This window comes from Polypterus senegalus, chromosome 6, assembly GCF_016835505.1.
Source record: "Polypterus senegalus isolate Bchr_013 chromosome 6, ASM1683550v1, whole genome shotgun sequence".
In the NCBI taxonomy this organism is placed as follows: domain Eukaryota; kingdom Metazoa; phylum Chordata; class Cladistia; order Polypteriformes; family Polypteridae; genus Polypterus; species Polypterus senegalus.
In genome coordinates this window covers 99,208,031-99,224,912 of record NC_053159.1, presented here as the reverse complement: position 1 = coordinate 99,224,912, position 16,882 = coordinate 99,208,031, and the positions used below count along the sequence as shown (strand labels likewise).

General features: G+C 37.9%; 1 protein-coding gene across 1 annotated transcript in view; it reads left to right on the top strand.

Annotated features, from left to right (window-relative positions):
- The window catches only part of tmem248 (transmembrane protein 248), a 54,794-nt gene that overhangs the window by 25,035 nt on the left and 12,877 nt on the right, over positions 1–16,882 (top strand). Inside the window, exons 2-3 of the mRNA XM_039756640.1 lie at positions 6,945–7,121; positions 12,391–12,676. Of these exons, the coding sequence (XP_039612574.1) occupies positions 6,945–7,121; positions 12,391–12,676 (463 nt within the window). The remainder of the gene's footprint in view (positions 1–6,944; positions 7,122–12,390; positions 12,677–16,882) is intronic.

Sequence of the window (16,882 nt, the reverse complement as noted above, 5' to 3'; positions counted from 1 at the left end):
AATGTTTCCCTTTATTAGCACAAGCACAGCTGAGAAGCTTCGATGCATGTACTCCATAACGCGTTAAAAATAACGATTTAATCACACTTTCAATTCCAAGCAAACGGAACTTTTGTCAATGCATGATTTCCTGGTACATCCATTACACTGATGCACACATCACAGCTACAAAAATGTTAGAGTCGGAATAAAGCGTTCCTGATCATTTCGACTACCCGGTAAGCCTTGATAAAAGCATGGTTTTGTGCACACTGAAAAGCAAGCAAAATTAGATGCATTACAGAAAGCGGACTTTGTGGCTCTTACTGGGGATCATTGGACTTCCGTGACCGTTAGTAATTCTAATTACATCTAATTACAAAATGTTCAATGATCACACTGTTTTAGCCTAATGTACAAAATAATTTTGGCTAATGTTACTCAGAGTTTAAAGATTAAGTTGGTCAAATTACCTTTTATGTTTCTGACTTATTTTTTTAAGAAGAAAAACTGCACTTTATGTTGAAATTTTGGTTATTATTATTTAAAGACAATACTATTCTGAAAATGTACTTAAAGTACTTAAACTACCACTTTATTTTTAAGTCTGCCCAATTTTAACCAGGGATGATATTTTTGTTTCTGTTTTGAATTCAAATGCAGTTTAAAGGCTTTTTTTCAGAAATTAAAACAGCTTCAGTTTACAATATTCATGTCCATGTCTATTATTTGATTCTGTAAGCCCACTAAAACACTTTTAAATTAAAAAAAAACATTTGCGATTTGGGGCAAATTTACGTGCGATTACATACGATTAATCAAGATTAATTCTTACACAGCCTCTAATTAATTGGATTAATTTTTTTAATCGAGTCCCACCCTAATATATATATATGTGGATATATATATGTAGATTTGTATATATATATATTTGTATATCTATACTAATAAAAGGCAAAGCCCTCACTCACTCACTCACTCACTGATTCACTGACTCACTCACTGACTCATCACTAATTCTCCAACTTCCCGTGTGGGTGGAAGGCTGAAATTTGGCAGGTTCATTCCTTACAGCTTCCTTACAAAAGTTGGGCAGGTTTTATATCGAAATTCTACGCGTAATGGTCATAACTGGAAGCAGTTTTTCTCCATTTACTGTAATGGAGATGAGCTTCAACGCCGGGGCGGAGTTTCGTGTGACATCATCACGCCTCCCACGTAATCACGCAGTACATAGAAAACCAGGAAGACCTCAAAAAGCGCTGAAGAAAACATGCATTATATAATTGAGAAGGCAGCGAAACAATAAGAAGCGAAGCGAGTGACATATACAACCATATTCATGAGTTCTGCTACTGAAACAAAGCACGATGTAAACCTACACTTTAAATTAAGTTCATAGACAGGCTACGCTGGCGCTTGTAATTTAGTGCCTGCCCATATAAGGCCGTCCGTCAGCGCAATCCAATAGCAAACTGCCACGGGTAAATATTCACGGGTGAAGGACTGTGCTTATGGAGAGGAAGATGAGATGGTCAGGGTGGTGTTTGACACAAACTCAGCGAAACTGTGAGAGAAAGTTTTAAGTGCCAGGACTAAGGGAAAATTAAATACAGCCATGGACGGACATAGCACAGCTGGGAACCTTCGATGCATGTACACCGAGGCTCACGGAACTGACGCAGTGCACAGATAAAAGGCAACAGTTCCAAAGAGCGCTGAACAAAACCGAATTACACAATTGAAAAGGCAGCAAAAATATGAAGCGCCCATACATACAAGCATATTCATAAATCCAACTACTGCGGAAACAAAGCACACGTTGGAAAAAGTCAATGTCCCGCTAAAGGAAGACAGTGTAAAAACCCTGCATGCAGTGTGTCAGGTCTCAGATAAAGAAGAAGACGAGCTGTTTATTGATGCAGTAAGAAACGAATCGATGAATGAAACCTGTCATCTTTACAACGATTGACAAACACGGAATGTAACTTGAACACAACACATCCTACAAATACGAACCTGATTGAAAGAAATAATGATAATCAAATCCTTGATGACAGCAACACTCAGTAACACTCACAAAACAAATACTGTATATTGACAGTCATGTTACGCTATTTTTAAAATGTTCCCTTTTCTTTTCTAGCTTTTTAACACACTACTTCTCCATGCGATACGCTGGTATATATATATATATATATATATATATATATAACCCGATCTACATACTCGAATAATGGATACTTTATTCGCCATCAGTGATTGTTTTGGTAAAGCCATACTCAGTGTATTCATTAGATGAACGGTAAAAAAGTAAGGCAAGGCGAGGATGACTTATTGAGGCATGCAGGCTGTAGTGCGCCAACTCTATCTGAATTGCGCGATCACATTTGAAAAATATATCTTTTCAAGTTCTATTTAGTCCATATGTGTCAAACTCAAGGGCGGGCCACATCCGCCCGCGCGTAATTATATCCGCCCGCAGATCATTTTATATACTGTATTATTGTTATTAAAGCCCGGTATATGAAGCGCTGGTAACACAATAAACTACAGATCCCATAATGCAGCGCTTCAGCTGCCTTGCCTAACAGTTACCGCTAATCAAGTCTACCTTAAGATGCTGCAAGTTATTGCGAAGCTAGCTCACACGATGCTGAAGAGAAAAGTTGATTCTGAAAATAGAGCCTTTAAAACCGATGGGAGGCTGAGTATATGTTTACTGAACCCGTGTGTCTCATTTGTGGAGCTAATGTGGCTGTAATTACAGAATTTAATCTAAGACGGCACTATAAAACAAAACATCAGGGTAACCTGAAAGACCTGAATGCAATGCAGAAGATACAGAAAGCAGAAGAATTAAATAAGAATCTGACACTTCAGCGGACGCTTTACCGTGCACAATCACAAAGTGATTTCAATTGAGGCTGCTTTTATGGGAGACACAACCACTTGCCCCACTTTCCCTATTACCAAGTAATGTTAAACCAAGTCGTCACTACGGTGTTCCCAACACGCACTTTGCTGATAAACTGAGCGCACTGAGTTTGCACGGCGCTTTGGTGACTTTGAAGAACAAAAAGTCCGCCTACATGCGGCTCGAACCTTGTGCATGTTTGGTAGCACATATCTGTGTGAGAAGCTCTTCTCAGTGATAAAGACTAACAAAACAGCACACAGGAGTCGCCTCACTGATGAGCACCTGCAATCCATCCTGAGAATCTCCACAACACAGAACCTCACACCAAACAGAAACGAACCTGTGCCAAAAAGATGCCAGGCGTCCAGCTCTAAAATGACATATGAGCAAAGACAACTGAATGATTTGATTTGTTATTGCTGAAAGGAACACATTTTATTTATATTTCTAGGTTTTGTTATGCAGCATGTTCATATTTGAATTTGTATAATTTTGACAGGATATATTTTTATGGAGAGCAAAATCTTTTGGGATATTTAAAATCTAAGTTTATTTTTATAAAATATAAAATTACATAAGAGTAAAGAAATTTGAATGTTTGTTCTTTTAATGTTTACTTTATTTCTAACTTGTATAATTTAGACAGGATATATTTTTATGGAGAGCAAAATATTATAAGTTGTTTAAGGTTTGAGTTGATTTATTCAGGAATAATATTCCTGTCTGTTTTACCATTCCTACCAAAGATATTTCTGTCGACTAAATAAAAATTCCTTCTATTTAAAATTTAAATAGAACTTGAACAAATACGATAGTTCATAATATCCACGCAGACTTGCACGTAAGAGCTGGTGTCATCCGTTTTAACAAACAGCGTATTGCACTGATCTGAAATAGCTGTGTGTGTATATATGTAGATATGTATGTATATGTATATATATGTTTATATATGTGTGTGTGTATATATATATATGTATATATATATGTATGTATGTGTATATATATATATATATATATATATATATATATATATATATATATATATATATATATATATGACAACAACACTCATCACTCACAACAGTGACAAAACAATAACATTGACAATCATGTTACGCTATTTTCAAAATGTTTCCTTTTCTTTTCATTGCTTCTTTAACACACTACTTCTCCGCTGCGAAGCGCGGGTATTTTGCTAGTACAGTATATATGTAGATATGTATATGTGTATATACAGTATGTGTATATATGTATATGTATATATATGTATGTGTGTATATGTATATGTATATATATGTATGTGTGTATATGTATATGTATATATATGTGTATAGATGTGTACATATATATATATATATATGCCAGCAACACTAATGACAAAACAATTACATTGTCAATCATGTTACGTTATTATTAAAATGTTTCCTTTTCTTTTTACTTCTCCGCTGCCAATCGCAGGTATTTTGCTATATATATATAGATATAGATATAGATATTTATATATATATATAGATAGATATAGATATAGATATAGATATTTATATATATATATATATAGATATATAGATATAGATATGACAACAACACTCATATCAATAACAAAACAATTACATTAACAATCATCTTACGCTATTTTTAAAATGTTTGCTTTTCTTTTTCATAACTTCTTTAACACACTACTTCTCCGCTGCGAAGCGCGGGTATTTTGCTAGTCTATACTAATAAAAGGCAAAGCACTCACTGACTGACTCACTCACTCACTGACTCACTTATCACTAATTCTCCAACTTCCCGTGTAGGTATAAGGCTGAAATTTGGCAGGCTCATTCCTTACAGCTTACTTACAAAAGTTAAGCAGGTTTAATTTCGAAATTCTACACGTAACGGTCGATAACAGTCGACAACGTCCGCCATGTTGAACTTTCTTATTTATGGCCACATCTTCACGAAATTTGGTAAGTGGCTTCCCGGCGCTAACCAAAACCGATGTACGTACTTATTTCGGTGGTATGACGCCATTGTCGGCCGCCATATTGAATTTTCCAAACGTCACTAATTCTCCAACTTCCCGTGTAGGTAGAAGGATGAAATTTGGCAGGCCCATTCCTTACAGCTTACTTAAAAAAGTTAAGCAGGTTTCATTTCGAAATTCTTCGCGTAACAGTCAACAACGTCCGCCATATTGAACTTTCTTATTCATGGCCCTATCTTCACGAAATTTGGTAGGCGGCTTCCCTGCGCTAACCGAAACCGATGTACGTACTTATTTCAGTGGTATGACGCCACTGTCAGCCGCCATATTGAATTTTCCAACATCACTAATTCTCCAACTTCCCGTATAGGTAGAAGGCTGAAATTTGCTAGGCTCATTCCTTACAGCTTACTTACAAAAGTTAAGCAGGTTTCATTTCGAAATTCTACGCGTAATGGTCATAACGGTCAATAACGTCCGCCATGTTGAACTTTCTTATTTATGGCCCCATCTTCTTGAAATTTGGTAGGCGGCGTCCCTGCACTAACTGAAACCAATGTACGTACTTATTTCAGTGGTATGATGCCACTGTCAGCCGCCATATTGAACTTTTCTACAGTCTTTGTTGCTTATGGGCCCATCTTCAAGAAATTCTATCGATCAAAGAACTGTCACTTACCGAGTGGTTTCCATGTCCGGAGATACCACCTACCTTTTCCATTATCTTTGTTACATATTGCACGGCCATATCGGGCTCACTCTTGATATCCGGAGGAACATTGTGTCTTATGTATTAAATGACTGGGACAGGTTCAAGGTGTGGACTGATGACGGTACAGGAGATAATTATACTACACAGGAGCACTAGAAGAGTGAAATGCTTAAGCCCTTCACCTTTGGTTCTGCATGTGAGTTGATGGCTGCCGCTGAATTGTTCGGTTGTCGCTTTCAAGTGTACCGAAATAGCCAAATATTTTACACCTTCGACAACCGCCAATGCCTCTTAAACATCTTAGATTCACAGGTGACGATTTCAGTAGTGGACACTTTGATGTTTATGAATGTTTAAACTGTCAAAAGCTGGATGTGATTTTATCGATGAAACTGGTTGTGTGCTTACAACGCTTGACAGATGCCGAATGTCACTTCAACACAACAAATCCTGCAAATGCTGTTGTAATTGAAACAAACCATGAAACTCAACTACGATTATGACAGCAGCAATCCAAGCTATGAGATTTGAGACAAGATTACTGTTCACATGGCCAACTATAAGTTGCATGCTCAAGAGTAAGCTCAGCGCAAAGCTTGGTCATGTTACAACCGAAAGGCCGAACTGACAACGTGGCACACAAAGAGATCCTTAACAAATAATTATTGGCATATTTTCCCTCAGTTTAAAAAGGTTTAATTTTCTTCTTAATAAAAATTTTAATGCAGTACTTCGCCGCTGCGAAGAGCGGTATTTTGCTAGTGACTATTCTATAAATGTGCCTCAAATTTCATAAAAATTAGCCAGCCTTTTTTGCATACTGTAGTGAGGGTCACACATTTCTAATTATATTTATATAAATGAATTGTACTATCCAAATTTGCCAGCTGTTCAGTGGTAATATTTTTTATCATAATGCCAAATCGTATTTCACAAAAAATAAAGTTCAGCATTTTATATGAGGAATACTATCATGAATGTACTGTAACAGCATAATTTATCGGCATACTTTCTGGCACAAGGGCCATTTTCATTTATTTGGTGAATATTTTTTTCAGTTTGAGAACAGTTTACTCTTTAAAATAATGCTTCTTGTAGGAATGAACCCAATAGTTTACTAATCTCAGTTTACTAATGTTCCCAAATGCTTTTGTTTTATTGTGGCTAAAGCTGTAGTGAGCTTTTTCTCCACCCCACCCCCCTCGCTCCGGGAAACATTGTTTTTATATAATTGTATATATGTTGTTTTCTTTATTCTGAGCTGCTTCTACTTTTTATATGTGTATGTCTGATAAATTAATTAATATGTTACTGATTTTTTTTTTTGTTTGTTTTCTCTCCCCATCTCTGGCCATCAATAGGTGTACTTGACTGGAGCAGTCCTCAGCTTTAACCCGCTGGAGAACCTAAAGACTTACATTACCAATCGTCCCCCACTGGTCATTTTTATGATCAGTGTTAGCACAGTGGCAATAGCATTTTTAACCATTGGCTACTTTTTCAAAATAAAGGAAATCAAATCACCTGAGATGACAGAGGTAAGTGTTAGCTGCTGCCTTTTCTCAGTGTATGTGTTTGGGTATTATGAAGCATAGATGTAATATCACTACCAGTCAAAAGTTTTAGAACACCTCAGTTTTTCTTCAAATGTCAGTCAGTTGAAATGCAGTGACTGACCTAAAATGGTAACAAGGTAAGCCGTAAACTGCCAGAGAATTACATTTAAAAGTTTAGGTTAGCAAAAACTGAGAAGGGGGGATATCAGACTATTACAAATGGGTCTTTTTCAGGGAAGACCTACAGATGTCCTGCAGCAATTAAAGTTGGACTTCTTACTTAAAAACCTTGTCTGTCTTAAAGCACAGTTAGAACAGACTGTGTTACTACAGTCTCTGAAGTGCTTCTTGGACAATATTCTAGTGATAAGGGCAAGAAAACTGCAATTAATGAAATGAGACAGCATTACCCTTAGTAGTGTAAGCCTTTCATTTAAAGAAATTGCAACAAAATATTGAAGCCACAGTGCAGTGGCAATTGGAAACTGGAAGAAATTCTGATAAGAAGAGATCCAGCAGACTCCTAGTCACAACCCAATCAGAAGACAAGTTTCTGAGGGTCACAAATTGCCATTGGATTGTGTCCAAGTAGTACTTCAGAGGGTGTAGTAACATAATCTGTTCCAACTCTGCTTTAACTATTTGAGGGGCACATACTGTATATTGCTTAAATAATTACCTGAGTGGGGCAGGAACAAATATTCACACAAAATAATTTGAGGAGGCTTTCAATGCTATTACTGTATATTGTTACTAGCAAAATACCCGCGCTTTGCAGCGGAGAAGTAGTGTGTTAAAGAAGTAATGAAAAAGAAAAGGAAACATTTTGATAATAACGTAACATGATTGACAATGTAATTGTTTTGTTATTGTGATGAGTGTTGCTGGCGTATATATATATATATATATATATATATATATATATATATATATATATATATATATATATACTGCTCAAAAGAATTAAAGGAACACTTTTAATCAGAGTATAGCATAAAGTCAATGAAACTTCTGGGATATTAATCTGGTCAGTTAAGTAGCAGAGGGGGTTGTTAATCAGTTTCAGCTGCTGTGGTGTTAATGAAATTAACAACAGTTGCACTAGAGGGGCAACAATGAGATGACCCCCAAAACAGGAATGGTTTAACAGGTGGAGGCCACTAACATTTTTCCCTCCTCATCTTTTCTGACTGTTTCTTCACTAGTTTTGCATTTGGCTACAGTCAGTGTCACTACTGGTAGCATGAGGCAATACCTGGACCCTACAGAGGTTGCACAGGTAGTCCAACTTCTCCAGGATGGCACATCAATACGTGTCATTGCCAGAAGGTTTGCTGTGTCTCCCTGCACAGTCTCAAGGGCATGGAGGAGATTCTAGGAGACAAGCAGTTACTCTAGGAGAGCTGGAGAGGGCCATAGAAGGTCCATAACCCATCAGCAGGACCAGTATCTGCTGCTTTGGGCAAGGAGGAACAGGATGAGCACTGCCAGAGCCCTACAAAATGACCTCCAGCAGGCCACTGGTGTGAATGTCTCTGACCAAACAACCAGAAAGACTTCATGAGGGTGACCCAAGGGCCCCATGTCCTCTAATGGGCCCTGAGCTCACTGCCCAGCAGCATGCAGCTCGATTGGCATTCGCCATAGAATACCAGAATTGGCAGATGCACCACTGGTGCCCTGTGCTTTTTACAGATGAGAGCAGGTTCACCCTGAGCACGTGACAGAAGTGAAAGGGTCTGGAGAAGCCATGGAGAACATAATGCTGCCTGTAACATCATTCAGCATGAGCAGTTTGGTGGTGGGTTAATGATTGTCTGGGGAGGCATATCCATGGAGGGTCACATAGACCGCTACAGGCTTGACAAAGGCACCTTGGCTGTCATTAGGTATCAGGATGAAATCCTTGGACCCATTGTCAGACCCTATGCTGGTACAGTGGCTCCTGGTGCACGACAATTCCTGGCCTCATGTGGTGAAAGTATGCAGGCAGTTCCTGGAGGATGAAGGAATTGATACCATTGATTGGCCACCACACTTTCCCGACCTAAATCCAATAGAACACCTCTGGGACATTATGTTTTGGTCCATCCAATGCCACCAGGGTGCACCTCAGACTGTCCAGGAGCTCAGCGATGCCCTGGTCCAGATCTGGGAGGAGATCCCCCACAACACCATCTGTCATCTCATTAGAAGCATGCACCGATGTTGTCAGGCATGTATACAAGAACACAGGGGCCATACAAAGTGCTGTGTACAATTTTGAGTTGCTGCAATTAAATTTTGGCAAAATGGACTAGCCTGCCACATAATTTTTTCACTCTGATTTTTGGGCGTCTTTGAATTCAGGGCTCTGTAGGTTGATCATTTTCATTTCCATCAAACGATGTGGCATCCTTTCGTTCCTAACACATTACCCAGTCTATATCAGTATAGATATCAAGGAGGATTTCTTTTTCCCATTGAGATCTGATGTGTTTTCAAAGTGTTCCTTTAATTTTTTTGAGCAGTTTATATATATATATATATATATATATATATATATATACACACACACACACACATATATACACAGTGGAACCTCGGTTTACGTGTGTTTTGCAAGACGAGCAAAAATTTTTAATACATTTTGACTCGATAAACGAGCGATGTCTGTTAATACGAGTAATATGGATACACTTTGTCTGCTGAGCGTCATGTGATCACAACTGAGCTGATGTTTCTTCTCTCTCTCTCCTTATCTCGCTCGCCCAACATGTCTCTCTCTCTCTCTCTCTCTCTCTCTCTCTCTCTCTCTCTCTCTCTCTCTCTCTCTGGCAATCGTCTCCTATTCTCTGTCTGCTCCCCAAAACACGAAGCTGAATTTCAGTACTTTAACACCAGCTTTATTCAGCTTGAAACAGCAACAGCGCTGTTATTTATTGTAGAATAAATGTCGATTCACCGGTTGCTTCAAACAATCAGATTTTGAGTTGGTGTCCGAGTCAAAGACCGTCGCGTGCACTACGGCCAACTCCATGGCAGGATTCTGGACAATATGATTTGCCAGTCACAGACCAGATTTCAAGACCATGAAAACCTGATGTTTGTCACGTTTGTCGAGCCCCAGAAGTTTCGGGAATACATGAAAAATTTCACGCATGCGGCCTTCTCCACTTTAACACAACAGCCACGGAGCGCTTTTTGATCTGTCTCGGCTAAAAACAGAACTGACTGTAATGTATGCAATGGATGATTTTGCAGGAGAATCTCCCACTGATCTCCTTGACTTCCTTCATCAGAAAAATCTGAATGAGAGCATGGGGCAGCTGTTCACATTGGTATATTTGGCGGTGAGCATTCCTGTGTACACTGCTTCTGTCGAGCGGACATTTTCAGCCATAAAGCGAAATCAAACTTATGCCAGAAATACCATGGGGCGGGACCTTTCAGCATTAGCTTCGATGGCGATGGAAAGTGAGGTTTTGATGGAACTGAAGCGCATGGATAATCCGTACGACAGAGTAATTAATTGAACTGGTTTTGAGGAAAGAGAGAGGGATGGATTTTGTTTCGTAGGCTTCAGAGATTCTAATGTTAAAAACAGCAGCGAGTGGTGTTTAAAATTACTTCATTCTAATTGTGTGCTCTGCTACTGGATGTTTTATATTTTTGATTTCAAAGTAAAATTGTATAAACACTATTGCCTTTAATGGTTAAAAAAATGCATATTTTTATAGTTTAAACCCTAAATATGCCCCCAAAACACTTTAATTTATTTTCAAACTCAGCTTAATACATTACATAAAAAAGTATGTAAAGGTAAACCCGTATACTGTACAGTACTGTACTGCTATGTCTCCCACAGTGCTAGAATGTAAAATACCGATGTTACCGCTATATGTACTGTAATTCATGCAAGTGCCTTTTCATTGCCAGAAGCCTTAGAAGGTGCAAGGCATTTCCGCTGCTCTTGGGGCTTTAACCCTTAAACTGCCACATACTTGGGGGGTTAATGCATCCCTGGACGCCAAATAGTTTTTTGCTGCACTTTTTAAGTAAACATCACAATTTAGAAAGGTAAAAGTAAAATTTTAATGGAACATGTTTTTTTCATGCAAAGAGTATCACAATTACTGCAACACTGATAATTTTATACACTGCTAATGAACTGTAAAAACTATTTTAAAAACTACAGTGCTGCAGGGTGTCACGCTTGGGTCATAGAATTGCACAGAAACACATGAGATTGTAGAAACAGGAACTTTATTCAAATACTTTAAACAAACCTATCCCTTTCAGAAGTAAAACAAGCTCAGTATGCATTTAGTTGTTGATTAAAGAATAGACAAACATCATAGGGGAGCACAACGGGAGCGGGACCCCCATCAGCAGCAGAGGATGTCTGGGGGAGGAGAGAGAACAAAGCAATCGGCCAAAAAGAACAGGTGCTGTTCATGCTTTTAAGTAAGAGCAGCCACAAGTAAGCCCAGCAAGTAAGGGAGCAATGTGAAGGTAGTCTATCAGCGTTTAAGAGGGTTTTTTGAGGAGCTTCCCTGTCTTCTAGGGGTGCTTTCAGCCCCCCTGCTCACAAGGAACTGGCAGTGGTCATGAGCTGGCTGCTCCACGAATGTATGGCACTGACTGATCAGCTCCTGTGTGCTTGCAAATGGCACAGGGAAATGACAAGATTCCAGGGACGCACCCAGCACTTAAAACAACAATACCAACCCTTGTTCTCCTTCCGGTGATTACACATTAAATACAACAAAGCACAAACAAAACACACAAACAGTAAACACCAATCGCCCCTGCACCCTCAGCAGAAAACCATCAGCTCCATTGCAGGGACTTCTGGGAGTTGCAGTTTCAAATTCTATTGGCTATTTTCACCATACCAAGCTGTGTTTTCCTCTACAGTTGCTTCCTGTTCTCTCTACAGCACAGTATTTCCACTAAAAAAGCCATAAAAATTGCGAAGGATATTTGCAGTTTCCGCCTAACGATTATTAGATAGGTTCTAAGGAATAATCCACAAATGACTGAGGCCACGAACTCTGAACCGCGACTTTGCGGGGGTCTACTGTACTGAAAGATATTGTTTCAATTTTTTTATGATAGACATTTAGTGTTTTATACATGGTGGTGTATTGATTTTCTGTTTATAGTATATTGCAGTTACTTGTCTGTGTTGAACATGCAAGGAAAAAAATGCATACATATTACAAGAAAGTTGAAGTTAATGTCTCTGTTAATTTCTTGCCTCCTACAGGACTGGAATACCTTTCTCTTAAGATTCAATGAACTTGATTTCTGCATTTCTGAAAATGAAACCCTAAAGCATGGTCTGAATGAGTCGACCACACCAGAGAGCACAGTAACAAGTGTACAGGGCAGATTAAGCACACAGGCCCCATCTCTTCTTGAGGACCCAGGACCTATCAATATCTCTGTACCCATCACCCTCACACTTGATCCCTTGCGACCTTTTGGAGGATACTCTCGCAATATCACTCACCTTAGTGCTTCTGTACTTGGTCATCAAGTCAGCCTTACAGGTAATTGCATCTGAATGACCAGGCTATACTATATACATGTGTAATAGCTTTTCATTAGCTTTGTTGTAAATTGCAATTTCTTTTTAAGAGAACTGAATGTTTCCTTCCAAAAAAAAGGAAATGTTTGCTATTTGGCCTATAATTACACAGAAAATTATAAATGCACTTAATAGTATATTTCACCTGTAACTGCCTCTTTTAAAATTCTATTTTGCCGTGGAAATTTTAAAGAAATACAAAATGTTTTGGAAATCATTATGAGTGAAGTATTATTTGAATTAACCTGGTAAAGTAGATAATCATCATCTTCCCTGACAGCATTTACCCAAGAATGTCCAAAGATGCTAGTCATTTATATATACAAATTTTTATTTTTATTAAATAAAATAATATCCACAAAAACCCCAAAAGGCTCAGAGCTGGAAAATTGTATAGGTCACATAGGTTTACTTGTAGCATAGATAAGGTGGAAAACTGTTAACTGAATTATTTATAGTAATTTATTATCACTTTATAGTAAATATAAAGCTGCACCAGTGTAACAAACAAAAACAAAACTGTCATGGCTGTTTTGGAATGATTTCAAGAGCACATGCTATGCTGCGACTCTTTATGATGCCTTTAGGTAACAGGGTGAAGTTAAAAGGTAACATGTTTATTGGTAAAAGAGATGGACCACCCCATCCCTCAAATTGACTCAATTTTGAGCATCTTTTAACTTTGTACAAAGACTCTGCTGATTTATCTCAGCCAAATCAACTGCTTGCCGGGCTTTTAGACCTGCATATAGTGAGTAAGGCTATTTGAATCTCGCTGAAAGATTTACATGCCCATATGAAATTAGTGTGTGCTCTTGTGTTTTCATCCTTCCAAAGCACTGTTGTGTGATGCTCGCCTATCTCTCATATATGCAATTACATTTAAGTGCTGTCTCCATGTTAAATACACTGCATATATTAGGACTGTTAATTTAGTCTCCAAAAGTTTGAATATTCAAATTAAAAATAAGTATTCAAATCTATTTAAACTTAGGTTAATGATTATGGATGTAACATGTATGTGTGTTTTATTTGTGTAAATGAGGATGTCTTATCATGAAACAGTAGTCAAGGATAGGTTTAAGAAGAAATTGGAACAGGATTAGATGCAGAACGATTATTTTAGTGTACTGTAGAAGTGTTGAAAAATCAGCACTGAATATACTTGTAAATCAAAAAAACAGAGCGGCTAGATAGAAATAACTGTGCACAACTATGCTGTGAAGGTCTGTTGTCTTTACTAATTAAGATAACAAGCTAACCCTTCATAATAACCCTTCAAATTGCTGCCACTATCTACTGATAGACATTTTGCTGTTAGTTATGCAAGTGTCTTGGAGTAAACAGTACGTGCTGTGGCCTGCCGCCGAACTATGGCAGGTGATGTAGACCTTTTTCTGAGAACACATTTCTGTGCCACCTTTACATTTTTCAATTGAATACCGTCTCTTTCAATATTTATATGCAAAATTTGTCTGAATTGAAAAGACTAATCACAGCAATATAATACTAAGTTCTATAAAGTGAAACTAGTCTGGGCAAGCATTTCCTAGAAAAGCTCATTTTGAAGTGGCTGGATTTTTTCAATTAAAATACTGGTATATAAAATAAGAACATTAACATTCAAAGTCTGACATTATTAGACAATAGCTGAGTGTTCTGTAGAATTTGGATGAAATACCAATGTAATATATGCAGCCAAATCAGATGTTTTGCATTTACACTGTAGCCTTGTCTACATCCACAGTGAGCCTAAATGACTTGAAATTGATAAATTAAATAAGAACACACAAGTTTCAGTTATGCATAGCTTCCTGTAGAGTCTGTGGACTGTACTCTGGCCTCATGTTGCCCCTCCCTGAGATTCAAGTGCATGTATTGCCATCCGCTTTATAAGCAGGATACAAAGAAATAAAGGGCTCATCTCAGTTTCAATTTTTTTGATTATTTGCTTGCTTAAAAATAAACATCACTCTTAATAAAACCTCATTTAATTTGTAAAATCTGCTCCTGTGCAGGTGCCTTTGAAATATCCTGATCAAAATCACCTGCCCAATTTCTTTTTTGTTAAAACTGTAGTACAATATGTGTAGCATGTATACAGTGAATTCAGAAATTATTTAGACCCCTTTATTTTCTACACACTTTATTATGTTGTACATTTAATTGTAAATTGAAAACCTTGCCATTTTTGCCCATCATCTGCCCTATAGTTGGCTATCTGACCAAACTGAGTAATCGGGCAATAAGAACCAGACAAGAACCAAATGGTCACTATGACAGAGCATTAGAAGTCCTTTACTGAGATAAAATAACCTGTCAGAAGGATGACCATCTCAATAGCACTCCATTAATTGGGCAATTGTGGTATATTTGCTAACTTTCACTTTTAAAGCATTTTGAGATTATAAGGGAATGGGTTCTCTGGTCCGATGAGACACATATAGAACTCTTGATGTCAGAACATTTTTCACTATGTCTGGTAACATAGTGCTTGTCACTTGCCTAATATCATCCCTACAGTGAAGGACGGTGGTGGCAGCATCATGCGATGTTGGTGCTTCTCAGTGACATGAAGAGGGAGACTGGTCAGAACTGAGTGAGGGTTGATTGCAGCCAAATTCAGAAAGGTGCTGCAAGATAACTTGCTACAGAATGCACACAACCTCAGACAGTAGTGACTATTCACCTTTCAGCAAATCAATGGCCCAAAACACAAGGCCAAGAATACACTGGAATGGCATCAGGACACATCTTAAACCCCATAGAACATCTTTGGACAGACCTGAAGATGGTAGTTTACAGGAACTTCACATTCAGCCTAACAGAACTTGAGAAGATCTGCAGTAAAGAATGGGATAAATGCCAAAATTCAGGTGTGCAAAGCTTGTAAAGACTTACTTACCCAAAGAGACTTAATCTTGTAATTGCTGCCAAAGAGACTTTCCTAAAGTGCTGGATATAGGGTCTGAATAGTTATATGAATGAATGATTTCAGCTTTTGATTTTTTTAATTCATTAGCAAGCCTTTCTAAAAACATGTTTTCTCTTTGTTATTATGGGTTATTGATTGTAGATTGATGAAAAAAATGGCAAATTGATCAAATTGAAATTAAGGATACAACACAGTAACGTGTGCAGAAAGTGAAGGTGTCTAAATACGAACTCTGTTGAATAGCAGCTTTTACAGAAATGGAATCATACACATTTAATCAGATTTGATAATTTAGTGCAGTCTTAAAGGTAATATTGCTGCTTCAGAGAAAAATAGTGGTGCATATATCCATCCATTTTCCAATCCACTGAATCCGAACACAGTGTCATGAGGTTCTGCTGGAGCCAATCCCAGCCAGCACAGGGCACAAGGCAGGAACCAATCCCGGGCAGGGAGCCAACCCACCGCAGGACACACACAAACACACCCACACTAGGGCCAATTTAGAATCGCCAATCCACCTAACCTGCATGTCTTTGGACCGTGGGAGGAAACCCACGCAGACACAGGGAGAACCCGGGTCTCCTAACTGCGAGGCAGCAGCGCTACCACTGCGCCACCATGTGTGGTGCATATATAAAGAAAGTAATTTAAATTTTGTCATTTCTTAGTACTGTATATGTTCAGAAGCTGGTTCTGATTAACACTGTGTGATATGATTTGGCTTTCAGTGTTTTATATAGTTAAGGCAAATATACCAAAAGTGTCATGGCTTGAACAGTGTTTAAATTATGTGCAATGCTGGGAACATATTTTCCCTCTTCCTAATATCCTCTTTTTTTTGCATATTTTACATAATAAGTCTCCTCACATCTTTATGAAAAATGTAGTTTTAAAGAAAGAGAACACACAATAACGTTTTTAATCATTGCTTTCTTTATTCAGGTACTTAAAGTAACACCCCTATCATCCATGTGAAAAAGTAAAGTTGCAACAATAATCTAAACTAAACACCTCTTATAATTTTGAGTCTTTCAAATCATTGTTGAAGAATTTTAGCACATTTATATTTGTAGAACTACTTTATTTACACATTTGTTTCAGGTCCTGCCACTACATCTCTATTGGATTCAAGTCAGGTCTTGGACTAGTCTAGTTGAAAAGTTTTGATTTGGTTTCTTCTGAACCATTCAGCTATAGATAGGGATATTGAATATGTTTTGGGCCATCATC